The sequence below is a fragment of the Mchenga conophoros genome, linkage group LG23 (assembly GCF_057382185.1).
Source record: "Mchenga conophoros isolate Kocher_MC1m ecotype Shallow Benthic linkage group LG23, M_conophoros_male_GT1.1, whole genome shotgun sequence".
NCBI classification, from domain to species: Eukaryota; Metazoa; Chordata; class Actinopteri; order Cichliformes; family Cichlidae; genus Mchenga; species Mchenga conophoros.
Window position 1 is genome coordinate 43,270,001 of NC_140547.1, and position 18,593 is coordinate 43,288,593.

The following is an 18,593-nucleotide window of genomic DNA, read 5'->3' on the forward strand; positions in this document are numbered from 1 at the left end:
TGATCCGTTTCTGGGTGGTGACCAGAAACGGCTCCAGCCAGGTTGGAATACACATGGTCTAAAGTCTTGTCTCCTCTGGTGTGGCAGGAGACATGTTGGTGGAATCTGGGGAGGACTGTCTTTAAGTTGGTGTGGTTGAAGTCGCCAGCAACAATAAAAGCAGCCTCGGGGTGTTTATTCTGGTGTTTGTTAATGGCTGCAGAAAGTTCTTTCATGGTCCGATATATCTCTGTTCAGATATTATGTTGTACTCATTTTTTTCCTCTATTCAAATAAGAGCAGTTATTGTTCATTTAATCAAACGCTGCTCAATCATCCATGTAACGAAAACTTTGATTCTCTTCATCTGGATGTAACGTTTTCAGAATCAACTTTTTTGGGAGCTGCAAAGCAGTTTCAGCTCAGAGCACCGTTCATGTTAACTTTTGCACCACTTATTGAAGCTGCATCATCATTTCCATCGAAGCTGTGTGTTGACACAGCTTCTTCTGTCATTGCATCCTCTTGTTTTTTTCTTGCTCTTGGCCTTTGTCTTTGAGCCAGAGAGATGGAGGTCCATGGCGTCATGTAAAACTACTTTGAAATTCTGACCATTTGATAATAAATTGTGAAAATGTATAATTTGAACATATTTGTTTTCACTCAGCACTACAAGCTGTATGTTCTTGCTTTTGAGCCCCGCACTCCCTCCTTTTTCCAATTCGTTTACTTCTCATTAGCACTCAGGGATCTGCACAGCTCAGGAGTCACTGGCTGTCCCCTCTGTGACCTTCCCCAAACTGCAGCTTAAATTCATGCTCAAGCCATCTGCCATTATCTACTAAAAATGCTATCAAACCTAAAAAGAGGATGCGGTCTCAGCTGGTGAAATTGCATTATACACCGCTTTGAGGCAACTGTAGATAATTCATTTATCATTATTCAACATTGACAAATAGTAGTTGACTAATATCAGGAGCCAAAAGGAAACAAAAAAAACAACAACCCCAAACTAAACTAATATTTCAGATGCCGGAAAAAAATGATTACAGTTGTTCAAATTTGCTGTCACCGAGTTAGGTGTGATACATGTACATCAATCTTACATGTAAAAAGTAGAAAACTGAAAGTAAATCTGAAATATAAAAATGAACTGGTTCTTATATAAAACCTTTCTACTCTCTACAACTTGCCTCATTCACCCAATCACTTCTTTTTTTTCTCTGTAAGTGCTTTCTATCTAACATTAATACACATTCATCCTCCCGATGGATGCATCGGAGAGCAACTTGGGGTTTGCATCTTGCCCAAGGATATTTGGCATGCAGGCTGGAGCAGAGGGGGATTGAACCAGTAACTTTCTGATTAGTAGGTTTCCTACCTGAGCTACAGACACCCCAATTTATGGTGCTTTGGAAACAACACGTTCTCATCCCAACAGGTAACGATGCTATGTGACAAATCATCAGTATGCGTTTGGAGGCATGCGAGCCGTTTGGAATGAATCTATACATGTAAATGTGTTTTTTGTTCTAATCATGAATCGCTTTGAAAAACATTACCTGATAGGGTTAAGGTTAAAGTTATGGATAGAGTTAATGTTAGGAGCCTCTGCTCCAAGTGTGTGTTACTGCTGCGAGCAGCGTTCGGTTGTTTTCAAATGGGAATCTGGAGCATCTCATAAGGATGCGGAAAGATACCTTTCACGTTACTATGAGATGCCTCAGGCCATGACAAACTTTTGGTATGTTATAAGAACTGAGGGCAGCTGTATTTGGGCCTTTATTGGCTACAGAGATTCATTAGAGGTAAGGGTAAGGAAATGTGGCTTCCAGTAATTGTCCTGAACATACACCTGAGAAAACTTCAAAATCAGAAAAAAAAGCATCAAAGTAATCTTAAAATGTGTAATGTGCTTGTTACTCTGCTACAACTGGGATCATGTACCGCATAAAAAGACTAGATAGTCTATGTGATGTGGATGCTAGAGCGAAAGCCATGGTTGATATTTGACCTTGTAGTATTTTATAGTTTCCTTCCTGGAGCCAAATAGAGAAACAAATGAAGGCCCCAATTGCAAGAAGATGCTAGCATAAAACAAGCAATATAAAGACAACATATTCTGATCAAATAGCGCTGCAGTCATTGTCTTCATACTGGTAGTGATGATGCATTTCTGATAAATGCCTGTAAAAGAAAGACTAACCATATATGGTGCTCAGTGGTGAAACTGCTTTGTAAGTTCCTTACAAACCATTTTATACTGATTAAAAAACCAGAAATGAGAACGCTATATCTGAGCAGAGATAAGCAACAGACAGCTGTGAAAGTAAGATATTCAAATTCACTGAGCCAAAGACGCAGCTACAGAACTCATGACTCAAGAGTTTGCAAAATATATCCTTTCAAGAAACAAAGTTAAAAATGAGCTTATTGTTCATTATGATAGCGAGCGATATTCCACAGGGCATTGACAGATCCAAACCACTTCACACTTCACACACTTTAGAATTAATCCTGAACAGCTCACCACAACATTGTTTTCTCCACGGGATCTGCACACAGGAAAATAAATAATGATGGGACATACTGAACATTTGTGGAGAAATCCAGTACGTTTTTTATGAAGCACGTATCAAGGCTTGCTTATTTAAGAGTGAGTAATGTCTCTGATAAGAAAATTATTAGAGTCTTGCTGTTTCAGAAAGTGGTTTGAGTGCTGGTGTGATTAATGACCATATACAGTGGTCCCTCGTTTATCGCAGGAGTCACTGATAGATGAAATCCATGAAGTAGCCAACTTTATTTTTTACAATTATTATAGATGTTTTAAGGCTGTAAAACCCCTCACTACACACTTTATACACTTTTCCCAGGCAGGCATGAACATTTTCACACTTTTCTCTCTTGTTTGAACACTCTCAAAGTCTTGTAGAAAAATAAGTCCAGTGTTATAGAAGGAAACCAAAGGCACCCGCCGGTGACGATGTTTTGTCGACATTGTTGTGTTTGTTGGGGAGAAAACTTACAAACATACAGTACAGCACGTCAGAGTCACACTGCTAGCGATCGAAGCTTTATGTAAATTTGACCAGCTGAACGCATTCTGTACTGTACAGGAGACACAACACGAGATTGATTGACAATGGTCTAATTGTCTACAGCCAGTCAGGACGCAGAATACAATGCACTTAAAAAAATAAATAAAAAATGCAACAAAAAAGAAAAAATCAGCGAAACAGTGAGGGACCACTGTATGTGCTATTGGATCCCTGCAAAATTCTTCTGCTCATGTTGGAGATTCACCTTTTTCACCTCTTTTTGTGTGTTGTGCCAAACAACTGGGGTACAACAACACCTAATCTATATAATCTAAGCAGAGGTGCATCTATCCAAATCTTTACAGGCTTTCTGTGGGATACCCTTAAACCCCTGCCTTCTTAGTACCACGTGAAAGGGTTTTTCTCCAGAGATGGAGAGGTTATTACTAGAGATGGACCGATCTGATATTGCGTATCGGTATCGGTCCAATACTGACGTAAATTACTGGATCGGATATCGGAGAGAAATAAAAAATGTAATCCGATCCATTAAGGCCAAAACAGAGAGAATGAAGAGGAGCTTCTTCCCCCAGGCTATTCGGGGCCTGAACCAGGTGTAGGACTGGACTCTCCCAAACACGTCACTATAAGACTGGACTCTCACACACGTCACCACACGCACCACCACACATTTCCTATAATCCTATAATTCCTATAATTTATAATCCTTATCTTTATAATCTCTTCTGCTATTTGCACATTCTTTACTCTAAATTCCTAAGTTAATTTGTAAATTTTTGTAGTAAATTGTAAATATTGTAGAACTTTTCTTCTGTCATTTAATGGTCGGGCATTGTACAGCTACAAGCATTTCACCCCCATGTCATACTGTGTATGGTTGTGTGTGTGTGACAAATAAAATTTGAATTTGAAATTTGAATTTAATTGTCAAAATCCACCATATTTGTATTTTACTTTTCTATTAATTCAGGAAAATGTCTCACTGACTCCTTACGATAACCTTTAAATGTGCCTGCAAAATGATTTTGAGACTTAAAGGAAACAGAGATGCATATAGGATTTTAAGAAATTAATTCGTTAATTTTTTTCCACAAACCGAAAATTATATTTAGTTACAAAATTTTCAATAATTTTTTAAGGTCTGGTGAAATGGGAGGAAACATTGTGACAGTCATATGAAAAGCTGGGATGTGATGCTGTTGTTTCATCAGCTAAGAGAACAAGACCAGAGAGATCAGCGTTGTGACAAAGAGCAGACGGCCAACAGCTGTAGTGCCAGCAGTTGTACTACTGGGCTGTGATGTAGTTGTCATCCCAGCACTGTTGCAGAGGTCACCCTGGCAGCAGCTGGTTTCTGCTGGAGTGATTCCTGTGATCTGTGGAGATTGTGTGCTTGAGCAAATCAGCTTGGAGGCGCAGCCCTTTACAGTCACCTTTTGTCCTTCTGCAGTCACTGAGGAAATGAAAGGAAGGAATAACAGAACATTTGTCTGAGCAGAAAAGAACAAACATGCAGACACTGAATCCTGTCGGTATATTACTTGCTGATGAGATGCAGTGGTCCTCATTTCCGTTGCAGTTTAGAGTTTGTGTGCAATCGTTTCCAACACATTGGAAGCACTTTTTCCCATTTGGAGATGAGATGCTGCCCTCTGTTGAATACAGAAATATTTGTAATATTTGTTTCCCTGCTTATTTTAACTGTGTGCCAAAAACATCAGCTTGGAAAAAAAACCAACAGAAAACAATATGTTACTAATATGTTTGTTTGAGAATTTTCAATCAGGAAATTTTCACAGATTGATTATTTTGCCCTGATCTATTCAAGCAAATACGACGATTGACCCACTTTAAAATTTCTCAACATATTTGATAAAAAGATTTTTTATTTTTTAAGTTTCAAGAACAGGAAATTAGATTTCAAAATACCAAGAAGCATGATAGAAATTACCAGGGGCAGCTTGAGAGTTGCAAAGATCAGAGGTGCAACACTTGCTGGTAATTAGAGTTCGGGCGCCTCCAAAGTTGATTGAGGCCTGAACACACTCCTCAGCCGCAGCACAACTTTTACCTTTAATATCAACCAGTTTTGAACCACCTGCAACAAAAAGACGAACCATTGAAAACTGAACCAGTTTAAAAGAAGAATAAAATAAGAACTATACAAAATCAAACCTGCGTATGAAGCTATTCTGACTGATGCACACTGAGTGTTGGAAGGACATTCTTTTGTTGTCTGAGCGCAGCTTCCAGAGAGGTCCGGTATGCATTCGTAACATTTCAAAGCACAGGCTGATAAAACAAAGATAAAGACAAGTAAACTTTCTCTTGCTTCCAATGCATGGACATATTCTAAAACATTCACTAAAACAGTTTGAAAAATAGATGGCTAACAGTACAATAAATAGTGCAATCATTTGTAGAATTGACAAACCTTTACTAAGATGTAATGACACTTGTTGTAAAAGCATTAAAAAAGAAAACATTTCATTGAATATTACAGAACTTGCTGGTTTAAAAATGTTAAAGAACAGATAACTGAACAAAAACTTGCCTTTAGGGAGCAGCACAATCCCAAGGATCAGCACAAAGATCTGCATTGTGTGATGGTCAGATAGAAGTGAATTTCTGTTTAGTTTCTGTTCAGTTTATAAGTAATTCTTATTGGGGGGAAGTGGTCTTCTTGCTGTGACCACTCCTTAACTCCTCCTTTGACAATGAAAGAACCTGACTATCAAAAACAAGCCTTTGAAACAGCATATATGTATATATGAATAGACTTCATAGAACCTATATCTAGATAATTAAATTGGTATTAGTTAGAATTCTCCAAAGTTAAAATAGAATAACATAGAATACCTGAATCTCAACATATGTATGAGGAAGAATAATATCTGTTGGGGGAAAACTCTGTAAAAAACCCAGGAGAAATAAAGACACAATGAGACAAAGTTACTTTCTTTATCAAACGTGTACACGGGTGAGCTGCTAAGGACAACTCACACCATGCACAGTGGCTTGGTAATTTTTATAGGAAAGACAGTGAGAACAGGATAAGAAAATACAAAACAAATAAAATAAACAACTCCATATGTGGCGCTAGTCTCGTCAGCAGAGAGCTGGGAGAAGGCTGTGAGAGATAAAACAATCTAAAACAATATGTCCCAAAACAGTATGTCTTTGCTGAGAAAGTCTAAAAAGATAATTCTAAACTAATCTAACCATAGACAAAAGGGCATGCTTGCACATTTAAAAGAAGGTAAAGAAACATAGAAACATTTTTCCTGTAACATTCCCTCCTGTTTTAACTTATTTTAAATGTTTACAACAATTGTCTGTGAAGGTTATTTATTAAGTATCTTAAGCAATTTTTAAATTCTCAAAATGTCAGCATAGCAGAAATGGAAGTCATTTGGTCTAAAGAATAAAACAAAAGAAAATAATACAAAGAAAAACATAGTAAATGAAAATCATAGTAAATGAAATAACAAGTGGAATAAACAAGAAAAAATAATAAAACTAAAACTACAAACAATAAAGGATGAAAAGTAAAATGAAAAGTTTATATTTAAAAATGATGAAAACCTAATATGTAAAATGAAAACTTCAAAAAATACAAGGATGAAAACCTTATATTATAAAATGATGCAAACCTTAAATTGAAAACTTTATATGTAAAATAATGAAAACTTCATATTTAAAATGGAAACTTCATGTTTAAAACTGAAGACTTCAAAAAAATAAAAGCATGAAAACTTTATATTTAAAATGAAAAACTTTATGTTTAAAACTGAAGACTTCAAAAAAATAAAAGCATGAAAACTTTATATTTAAAATGAAAAACTTTGTTTAAAACTCAAGACTTCAAAAAAAATGAAAGCATGAAAACTTGCATAACCTACTAATGTTTTAATCAGTGCATGATCACTTGACAAGTCATTTTTAATCACCACGTCATTTATTAGCAGCTAGTACAAGTTCTCCTCTAACAGAATTGCAACGGGATGTTGTTCTTCTTCAGGCACGGCAACATAAGCAGTCATTGTAGTTGTTATCATCTGTGAAATCATTACTCTTAGACATGGCAACACACACAACACTAATATGAGCAGTGCTATCATGATGAGACCTAGAAGGAAAAATGGCTTTGCTACAGCAGCCAGCCATGAACCGCTGAACAGCCAGTCCAGCCAGCTTTGTGCTGTAGCTGCTCCAGGTGTGTGTTCAGTGACATATTTTTGCAGAGCGGTCAAATTCTGCAAGGCTTCATAGATGTCTCCTCCAGTTTCGTATCCATCAGGGATAAAAGTGCAACATGTTTCCCCGATCAGCTTGCAAACTCCTCCTTGTGATGCTGTTAGCAGGTCTAGTGTCAGTCTGTTCTGCAGCACCATCGTTCTGATGGCCTGCTGTTCTCCTGCTAAGGCGGTTCCCAGGGTCTTAGTCAAGTTGATGTGTCGTAGCAGAGCATATCGGTTGATTTCCACGTGATCCCGCACCTCGGCAACTCCAATGCCGGGGATCAAGCTCTGTAAGAATTTCACTCCTCCTCAGATGCGAAACTTTGGTTCCTTTACTGCTTGGTGCCGTCCGTGCACATCCTGTCTGGTAATGAGTCTTTGTTTGTAGTATCATTCGGTAGCTGTAGTTGGAGCGACAGTTGAGGCTCATCAGTGTCGCGTTACTGGCACAGGTTTCGTTGAGTGAACAGTCCATACACTTCCTCTCGTTCCTCGGTGGGCAGAAAGTGTATATGTATTTGCATAGCAGTCAGTTTTATTATTCAAGTAAGCTGTAGTGTTCATAAACTGCCACCAGAAATTAGTGGCATAGCCATGGGGAAACTTGGAGTACTTTCCTTTGTCATACAGTGTCTGCCTTTTCTTCATATAGCGTGACTTATTGTCCCTCACGGAAGCAAAGATGAGGAGCCCGGCCATGGTCAGGGCCGCTGCAGTTGATAAGAGCCACCACCTCATGACGACGGAACACACCCTAAACCACCATAAAAAAAAAAAAAAAAAAAAAAAAAAAAAAAAAAAAAAAGTTTAACATAATTGCAATATCAGAAACATGGCTCGATAATGAGAAAGTTAGTGAAATGGGACTGGAAGGATACGAATTATTTACAATGAACAGGGTGAATAAAAAAGGAGGCGGTGTTGCTTTATATGTAGATAAAGTTTTGAAATGTAGTCTGATTGAATGCATGTCAAGCACCATAGATAACATATTGGAATGTGTCACTATTGAAATTCATGTTGAAAAAGCTAACAATATAATTATAAGTTGCATCTATAGGACACCAGGTTCATGCCTTGAGATATTCAATGAAAAACTTGCTGCTATGTTTAGCAACCTAAATGATAAAAAAGTGCAAATAATTTGTGGTGATTTTAATATAGATTTGCTAAACCCAAATGGACATCAGAAAACAACAGATTTCATAGATACAATGTATAGTAACTCCCTTTTCCCTGTAATTATAAAACCAAGTAGAATAACAATTGATACAGCTACATTGATAGATAATATATTCACAAATAAAATTGACCATGAAATAGTAGGTGGACTTCTTATAACTGATATAAGCGATCATCTTCCTGTTTTTGCAATTTTTCAAAATTATTTTGGGATTAAAACTAAACAAAAGAATCAAACATTTGATATGATACGACATAGAACAACAAGAGCCATTGCTGCCCTCCAGGTGGACTTAAAGGAACACAATTGGAATGAGGTTTTTGCAAATGAAGATTCAAATAGTGCGTATGATGCATTCTTATCAACTGTAATTTCACTATATGAAAAACATTGTCCTTTAATGAAAATCACTAGAAAGCATCACAGATCAAATAAGCCATGGATCACAAAGGGGATAGAAGATGCATGTAAAAAGAAAAATAACCTATATAAGAGATTCATAAAACAGAGGACAAAAGATGCTGAAATAAAGTACAAGTTATATAAAAATAGATTAGTAAATATTATAAGAACAAGTAAGAAAGAATATTACCACAAATTATTGGAGCAAAGTAGAAGTAACACACAAGAAACATGGAGGATATTAAACAGTCTAATCAAAAAGGGCTCAAAAAATAAGAATTATCCAGATTATTTTAAAAAAGATAAAGATATTGTGCTTGATAAAACTAAAGACATTGCAAATGAATTTAATGATTTCTTTGTAAATGTTGGCTTTAATTTAGCAAAAGAAATTCCAGAGTCAAGAAATAATAACGACCTAAATAAACATATTACTCAGAATGTGTCCTCCATGTTTATTGGTGCTGTAACTCATAGAGAAATAATTAACATTGTGAAGACATTTAAAAATAAAAAGTCCACTGACTGTTTTGGTATTGACATGATATTAGTTAAAAGTATTATAGAATATATAGTGCAACCTTTCGCATACATTTGTAATCTGTCCTTTCAAACTGGTGTGTTTCCCTCACAAATGAAAATAGCAAAAGTTATTCCAATCCATAAAAACGGAGAGAGATGTCAGTTTACCAATTATAGGCCAATATCACTACTCCCACAGTTCTCAAAAATTTTAGAAAAGTTATTTGTTAATAGACTTGATAAATATATTGAGAAGCATAATCTCCTAAGTGATAACCAATATGGCTTTAGAGTGAAAAGGTCCACTTCAATGGCAGTGATGGAACTTGTTGAAGGGATATCTAATGCAATAGATAATAAGGAATATACTGTTGGTGTTTTTATAGACTTAAAAAAGGCGTTTGATACAATTGATCATTCTATATTAATGAATAAACTAGAGAGATATGGCATAAGAGGGATAGCATACAAGTGGATGAAAAGTTACCTGGATGAAAGATATCAATATGTCGAATTCAATAATGTAAAATCTAAGCAGTTGAAGGTAACTTGTGGTGTTCCTCAGGGCTCTGTGCTGGGCCCTAAATTATTTATATTATATATAAATGATATATGTAGTGTTTCCAAACTGTTAAAATGTGTATTGTTTGCTGATGATACCACTCTGTACTGCTCAGGTAAAAACTTAGAACAGCTTCTGACTACAGCAGAAAAGGAGTTAAATATATTAAAAAACTGGTTTGATGTAAATAAGTTATCATTAAATATAAAGAAAACAAAATTGATTATTTTTGGCACTAGACCAATGAAAAATGTATCTAAAATAAGGGTTAATGGAATTGAAATTGAAAGAGTGTACGAAAATAAATTTCTTGGAGTGATAATTGATGATAAGCTGAGTTGGAAGTCTCATATAAACCACGTGAAAACAAAAATGTCAAAAACCATTGCTATTCTCTATAAAACAAAGCATGTCCTGAACAAAAAAACATTATACACACTTTATTGTACTCTGTTGCTTCCATATATGACTTACTGTCTGGAGATATGGGGTAATGCATATAAAACGAACACTCTTCCTATTTTCAAGTTACAAAAAAGAGCTATAAGAATTATAAACCAATCAAACTATATAGAACCAACTAACATTTTGTTTATTAATCTGAATACCCTGAAATTTTATGATTTAGTTGAATATAAAATGGCACAGATAATGTATAAAGCACAAAATAACTTGCTTTGCCCCAGTACTCAGAAGCTGTTCAAAGTCAGAGAGAGTCAATATGACTTAAGGGGAACAGATTTCTTTAAAAAAAACAAGATAAGGACAAATATAAAGCAGAGATGTGTTTCTGTTAGAGGAGTTAACCTGTGGAATAGTTATGACAGTGATTTAAAAAGGTGTAGTTCATTTTCCTTGTTTAAAAATATGTTTAAAAATAGAGTATTAGAAAAATATATAAATCAAGAATGAAAAGAGCAAAAGGAGAAAGGAAAAAAAAAAAAAAACAACCTCTTGATTCTTTTGCTTTGATGTAGTTACTTATCTAAGGTGGAAAGTTTTTTTTTTTCTTTGTTTTTTTTTTTGTTTGTTTGTTTGTTTGGTTTTTGCTTTGTTTTATTATTTTCTTCAAGCCCTGTGTACAGGAGCTGCATACAAAAAGATATTTTGTGAAAAGGGTTGGCGTAATAAGCAAATGCTTCAGCCAATACCTTTTGATTAGCCTTGTCTCATGCTTTCTTTCTTTATGGTAGATTTTTGTTCTGTTTTCACTGTTTGTTTGTTTGTTTTTTCACTGTTTTCACTGAGATTTGAATTTGAATGCTAATCAATAAAATCAAATCAAATCAAATCAAAATCAAATCACCCTCCTGTCGCGAGTAGACCCCCCGGCCAGGAAAGCTGACCCCTCCACCGGGCGAGATCACAACAAGTAGGCAAGCCTGCCGTCAGCTGTGTTTAGATGGCTTCACTGACACGCCTGCAGTGACTCTGATGGATCCAGGATGGTCGTTCCGCAATTTTGCAAGCGGTCGGTGTAGTGAGGAGGACTTGGTATGGCCCCTCCCACCTGGGTGTGCTCCAGTTTTTCCTTTGGAGCACCTTGATCAGAACCCAGTCACCGGGCTTTAGTCTGCAAGACACTGGAGAAACATCATCAGGTTGTTGATTATGTACAATGATCTCTTTGTTTTCTAACAGCTTAGACATCCATTCTGCTAATGTGTTTTCTCTGATTGCTTTGTCTATTGGTTGACTGGTAATAGGCAGTGGAAACGGCCTGCCATGAATGATTTCAAATGGAGTTAGTTTATGGGAGCCTTGTGTTAAGCGCATCCACATCTTCACTAAACCCAAACATTCAGGCCACGGCCTTCCTGTTTCTGCCATGCATTTCCTGAGCCTTTGTTTTATAGTGCCGTTAGTTCTCTCTACAAGGCCTGCGCTCTGAGGGTGATAAGCACAGTGGTGTTTTATGCTGAAACCGAGTGCTTCAGAGACCTTAGTGATGACATCATTTACAAAATGAGTGCCGTTGTCTGACCGTATCAAAGCTGGGATGCCATATGTGGGTATGAAGTGATTGCACAGGCACTTTGCTACTGAAATTGCATCTGCCTTTTTCACTGGATAGATTTCCGGCCACTTTGAGAACACGTCTATAACCACTAGGGCGTATTTTGACCCTTGACATTCGCTTAGTTCAATAAAATCCATATGAATTGTGTGAAAAGGATGAGGCAGAGTTGGAAAACGGCCTCTTTGTGGTCGCAGGTTACCCTGAGCATTATATTTTTGACACGTCATGCATGTTCTGACAAATTGTTTTGCTGAGGTTTCAAAATTTACAGTGTAGAATTTACAGTGTAGAAATGAGCAGAGGTGGGACCAAGTCATTGTTTTGCAAGTCTCAAGTAAGTCTCAAGTCTTTATCCTCAAGTCTCAAGTCAAGTCTCAAGTAATGTCAGGCAAGTCAGAGTCGAGTCTCAAGTCACTGGTGTAAAAGTCCGAGTCAAGTCACAAGTCTGAAACTTTGAATTTCAAGTCCTTTCGAGTCTTTAAAAAAAAAAACGAAAAAAAAGCATGTTGCAGTTATATGCTAAATGTAAATATTAGACCATGTAATTTTAAAATCTGTGTTTTTCTCAACACATGACAAAATAGTGAACTTAGAAAATATACACAAATTGTGAAATTGCACCTCTTTAAAATGCAGCTCAATTAAACCTAGCTCCAAGAATAATTTTCACCGACAGTTCTGAGATAAGCTGCATGTTGTTCTTGGATGCGGTTGTAGGACCAGCTTTAAAATCGCATGACAAAAATATCATACACATTAAAAAAAACTGCATCACCAACGTAGCCTGGACAACATTTGCTAGTTAGATGAAGTCAGCTATCTCATCGTAGCATATTTATATGCATATTTATAATCATACGGTTCTTGGAGTGAGTGCATACACTCATGAAGTTTAGTAACTTCAGGTCACTGCAACAAGCCCAGGTACAGTTTACCGACGGATGGGTACAGGCCCTTGAAACGCACCGTGTAGAACGAAAGACCATCGTACGTATCATAAGTCTACCAGTCTCACAAATTGTCTTCATAAATACACATTCCTTAACCGTTTATTAATAGGACCTTTGAGCTCAACAGTAATTAATTAGTAGTGGAAATAATTTCTGGTAGCATCACAGAAATGTAGCAATGACAATAATACTGTATGCTGTAATCGTACTGGGCAATTAGTGATACAAAAAACCTGTTTTATCCTGTGAATAAAAGTATATGTTTTTGTCAATGTACCATAATAACAGAGGCGAAACGCAATATTGTGTCAGGACAATTCACTATTTATGCACAATAAATAAAGGAGCATAGCGCGACAATTTCTGTTCAGCGCCAAACTTGCTTGTAACCTATATCACCAATTATGTTAAGAAAAATGACGCATTAACTACAACAGCAGACTGACCTTTGTGGAAATGCTTGGAGCAGACTAACCTGTGAGCTGGAGGGTTCTGGGACGTTATATTTGATCTTTGAATGGCTGCAATCCAGTCGTGTCTTTGTTACTTCGGAAACATGGCTCGAACAATTTCTCTTCAGCGATGTAATCCGATAACAACCGATCTCTTTACCCGTCGGCTTCCCGTGGCTGTCATGCGACCGGCTATTGCAGTTAATAATACAACAGCTTCTTGACATTTTTGTGTTTCTTTTTATCGCTGTGTGACTGATTTCAATTGAAAGCCTGCGTGCGCTAGTACCGCTTGCCACGAGTTCCCAGAATCCTTTGCGGTTCTACCCGTGAATGACGTCACATTTTCAATCTCTATATAATATGCATGTTAAATTTTATATTTGGGGTAAAATATCAAGTCTTTTCAAGTAAACCGGTTCAAGTCCAATTCAAGTCCCAAGTCATTGGTGTAAAAGTCCAAGTCAAGTCACAAGTCTTAGAACATTTTTTCAAGTCAAGTCTAAAGTCATAAAATTAATGACTCGAGTCTGACTCGAGTCCAAGTCATGTGACTCGAGTCCACACCTCTGCAAATGAGAGTATTGTGTAGAATTTACAGTGTAGAAATGAGAGTTGACAATACTGGTCAGTCCCCCCGTTGACAAATGCGTACAGCCATGAGTCACTAATGCCGCCATTTTGTGGAGGAATTTTGGCAACTCTGGCTTGCCATAACACATCATTAAGTCGTTTGTCAGAACTGCACCGTGTTTTAGCCATTTTGCCTGCTCTGCTGTGCTTGCTGCTTTTTGTTCATTTTTCAACACATCCAGTGGAATCTGATGTGTGTTTACTGCCATCAATGTGATGTTTGCCTGTTGTGCCGCCTATTTTGCTGCTCTGTCAGCAAAATTGTTGCCTGTAGTAATGAAAGAGTCAGTAGGCGTTGTAAGAGGTTGGCATGCTGGTTTGCCAGTTGGTGTAATCATTCCTCTGGTTTTCCTCTGGTTTTCCTGCTGTGCAAAATGATGCACAGCAGAGAAAACATACTGGCTGTCTATATAAATGGTTATTTGTTTATCTTTGTGTATTTCACATGCGCAACAATCTCGTGTGAAGTGACCTTCCTCTCCACGGTTCTAGCAGGCGTTGTCTCTATGTTATCTGCTGTTTCTGCGTGGCTGTCTGCGGCCTTGGTGTTTGTGACTTTGCTCGCCTCTCTGTTCCTGATAGCCACCTGCGAATTAGTGTTTTAGTCTGTTGTCAACAGTCAGCCTTATTTTTAAGTTACAGAATGCTTCTCCCTTTTTTTGGTTTTTGTTTTTTTTGTTTGGGAGAATAGATGCAACTCTACATTTTCACTTAAGGCAGTTTTAGATAATTTCTAGTTCTTCAAACAATGCATGGATCTCACACATTTCAAACTTTCAAGTTAGGGTTGTTTCCCATTTATACAAATATATATATTTAACTTTGCATTGCTCACAGCTCATAGCTCACAGCTCTAAACCTAGGCATTTTTCAATCATATGCCTAATCACTATGTGTCACTGTGATTCTCAAGTATTGTCACAAGTTCGTTTAAATTCGTTTCCAAAACCAACAAAATAATCAAACAAAAACAAAAAACATAAACGTGTCAGGACACAAAAGAAAAAAGAAAAATGCTGCCACCCGAACAAGGCAGAAGTCTGCATATGTTGGCTTGTAATAGCATGCAGCTTGTAACATGGTAGACTAATGTGCCTGTGTTAATTCAGCTCCATATTATTGTGTGAAGTTGCACTGGGTTGGGAGTGGTTTTGTGGTTGTCACATTTTTGGTGAGCCAATGGCTGGAATGGGGTTGGACTAATTAGAGGCAGGTGTACTTGATTGCACTGATACACTGGTCTACTTATAGCCCACACTACAAACACTGCTGTGTTGTTTTGTCTCTCTGTGCAGTCCAGGGCCTATTATATGCCACAGCCTAAAGGCAGCAGAGTTGTAGAGGCTTGAGTGACCACTGACTATATGCTTGCAGGGTGGTGGGTCTCCAAGGACAACTTCTAACCCTGTTAAAGGCAACATGTGGGGTGCAACTTGGCCGTGTGGCATAGCTGGCTCTGGCCTTGGGACTGTGTGTTTTTATACAATTCATAAGTGGGACACTGGACTGTTTTATCTTTTATCTCTTGATATATTTTTCGTCAATAAATTATCTTTTAGAATTTTATTGACTGTCATCTTTTTGCCCACGACTGAGACGGTTGGTCAGACCTAGAGTCTTTCTTTGGGTGCGTTACAGCAGCTTCTGCTCTAAAAGAAACAAATAAATAAAAAGAAAAGAAAATGTGGAACATGCTCATCAGCTTAGCAGTGTCTACATATTTAATTCAGCTTCTCAATCATGTAGTTGTAGCTGTTGTCTACAGGGTTTTGCTTATTGGTTGTTATTATAGGTGTGCTCTATATCTCAGCAATGTGTCATTCTAGGATGAAGGTTTCAAGCTGGTCAAGTGCCTCTATGCACTTCATTAGTTTAGTTATTCTCCGTATTGTCTTCATCTCACATGTCATTACACTGAGTTTCAGCAAACCTTAAGCTTGATGCAGACTACTGCTTAACAATTATCCACCTTACATCATAACCGATTAAGGTGCCTCTTCATATTAATATTATGTCATTGTTAATATTATCCTCTTTGTCTTATATGACAGCAATAGCATATTATAATATTTTATCAGTGTGTACCACTATACTACTACTGAGCCAATTTGATAGTTAGGATCATCTTATTCAGCAAACAGATAATTTTGAATTCATCCAATCTGTGGTCACATTTGTTCTCTCTGTTGCATGGCGGACCAGGCAGTTCTATTATAATATATTATTTATATTTTATTTTGTATCCATCAAGGGCTTCAGATGACCTGCAGAATCATCCTTTTCCCAAGGTGGAGACAGTTACCTTTTCACACACTGTCCTTGGCTGAACAGTGACACAGTCTTAATATACCTTATTTATTTTATTAAAATATTTTCGTGTGAATTATTTGCTTTATATTCATTTTATACATTGTGGGCATGGTCATCATGCCAACTGTGTTTCATTGATAATATCACTTTACAGGTTGTTATCCTTGCTATTATTAATTTCAAATACTCTAAAGATAATTTCTACTGTAATTTTCCCTTCATCTTTATTTCGTACTTTTTATATTTATATCTACTCAGTGGGGTCTGTTTTCAACCCTTTTAAACTACAAACTACTTTGATCTCTAGTTTTCACTTAATAAGGGATTATTATGTTCTTCCTGATATGGGTGGTGCTGCAGATGCGGCTGCAGGAGTGAGTGATGGTTTACTAAAAAGATTGTGGGGACTGCACAGTGTCTCGTCTTCTGGTTTTACTAAACTGGCAGTTGAGTTCTATTCTTCTGACTGTTTATATTTTGTTTTCTTAAATCTCTCAGTTTACAGACACTGTTTTTGTCCGGCGTCTGGACTTTTCTTTTCTCACCACTGCTCGTCAGCAGGCGTGAGTTTTAATTTCACTTGCTTGATTACCCATCTTATTTATGTATTTACTTATTTTTGTTTAAGTAATATATACACAATACAGCTGCTATCACCTTCGCTGGTATTAGAGACGAGAGTGGTTGCTCACACGCCCTTCTACTTTCGGACTATTTCCAAAAGCGGTGTGAACTTTACGAGACGGAACTCGACCGTTCTCTCAACTCACCAGCACGTCAGTGAACAGCAGTAAAAGAAAAACACAGTAGGAGCGGCTCAGTCTCTTATTGGACCGTGAAAATTCAGCTTGCTCCGTTAATTAAAACAATACACACACACACATTCACATTCACACCTATTCGCGCGATCGGAACCCTTATCATAAGGGGAGCTGCCAGTCTTTCTGTAGACGAGCTACTTATTCCCTAGACCCTGTCTAGACCCAGCTGGGGGAGCTACCCAGAGCTCCAAACCTAACCCACAGAAGTGGGGAGCTTCCAGTCGACGAGCTCCAAGCTACCAGCCGACGAGCTACTTTAAACCCACAGAGGTGGGGAGCTTCCAGTCGCGACGAGCTACTTTCGCTATTTTAAATTCCCTGAATTTAAAATACGCTTTTACGCAAGATTGTGTCAGTGTGTCTGTATCTACCTGGTCGGTGTCGCCGGGTCTGGTCCACCTCGATCGGGCCCCACCACCGTGGGTCGCTTTCTAAGAACGTTGGCCAAGACTCGAATTTAACGCCCTTGGTCTTTGACCACACACCTAGTGTGTGGGCTGTCGACAGACGAGCAACGTGGACTGGTCACGGAGATGGGACACGATGGAGGCGCTCCGGCTCCGAAGGACCAAGAAATGTTGGGGGAAAACTCTGTAAAAAACCCAGGAGAAATAAAGACACAATGAGACAAAGTTACTTTCTTTATCAAACGTGTACACGGGTGAGCTGCTAAGGACAACTCACACCATGCACAGTGGCTTGGTAATTTTTATAGGAAAGACAGTGAGAACAGGATAAGAAAATACAAAACAAATAAAATAAACAACTCCATATGTGGCGCTAGTCTCGTCAGCAGAGAGCTGGGAGAAGGCTGTGAGAGATAAAACAATCTAAAACAATATGTCCCAAAACAATATGTCTTTGCTGAGAAAGTCTAAAAAGATAATTCTAAACTAATCTAACCATAGACAAAAGGGCATGCTTGCACATTTAAAAGAAGGTAAAGAAACATAGAAACATTTTTCCTGTAACAATATCTATTAAAACTAGTTTAAAAACCTGTTTAGTTCCAGTTTGTTTATTTGTTTGAAGTTTTAGTGATAATAAAATGCCTTATTGATTTTTGTATCAGTGTATTGATGACAGGTGGCTATATATATGCTTCTATTCATAGCTGAAGTTTTAGTGTTATTAAATTGCTGATTTTTGTATCATATATTTGATGGAATATTCTTTAAAGTCGTTTCATTCTATTGCTAAAATATGTTTAGGCTGCATTTAGGCTGCAAATCATTTTCTTTTAGAACGGACGTGAATTGTTTTTTTTTTTCTTTGATAACCAGTGACTGTTTCAGTTGTCAGCAGAGTATGTTTTAACCATGCAACCACTCTAGTGGCACTGAATGAAAAAAAAACTGACTGTGATGCATGCTACATGCATTCTACAATACAACATATATCTTTAAAAAACCAGGCCCACCAGTTCTCTCTTTCATTTTTACCATACTTTTTACAA

General features: G+C 37.4%; 1 protein-coding gene across 1 annotated transcript; it reads right to left on the minus strand.

Moving 5' to 3' along the window:
* Nucleotides 1-2,826: 2,826 nt before the first annotated feature.
* On the minus strand, nt 2,827-18,103 carry LOC146547999 (uncharacterized). Its single transcript, XM_085263731.1, has 6 exons — nt 11,258-18,103; nt 5,596-8,036; nt 5,217-5,333; nt 4,993-5,139; nt 4,583-4,693; nt 2,827-4,494 (listed from the first exon to the last, which is right to left on the minus strand). Exons 2-6 carry the CDS (start codon nt 5,639-5,641, stop codon nt 4,253-4,255), a joined length of 663 nt encoding a protein of 220 aa, XP_085119857.1. The 5' UTR covers nt 5,642-8,036; nt 11,258-18,103; the 3' UTR covers nt 2,827-4,252.
* Between the last annotated feature and the right edge of the window lie 490 nt (nt 18,104-18,593).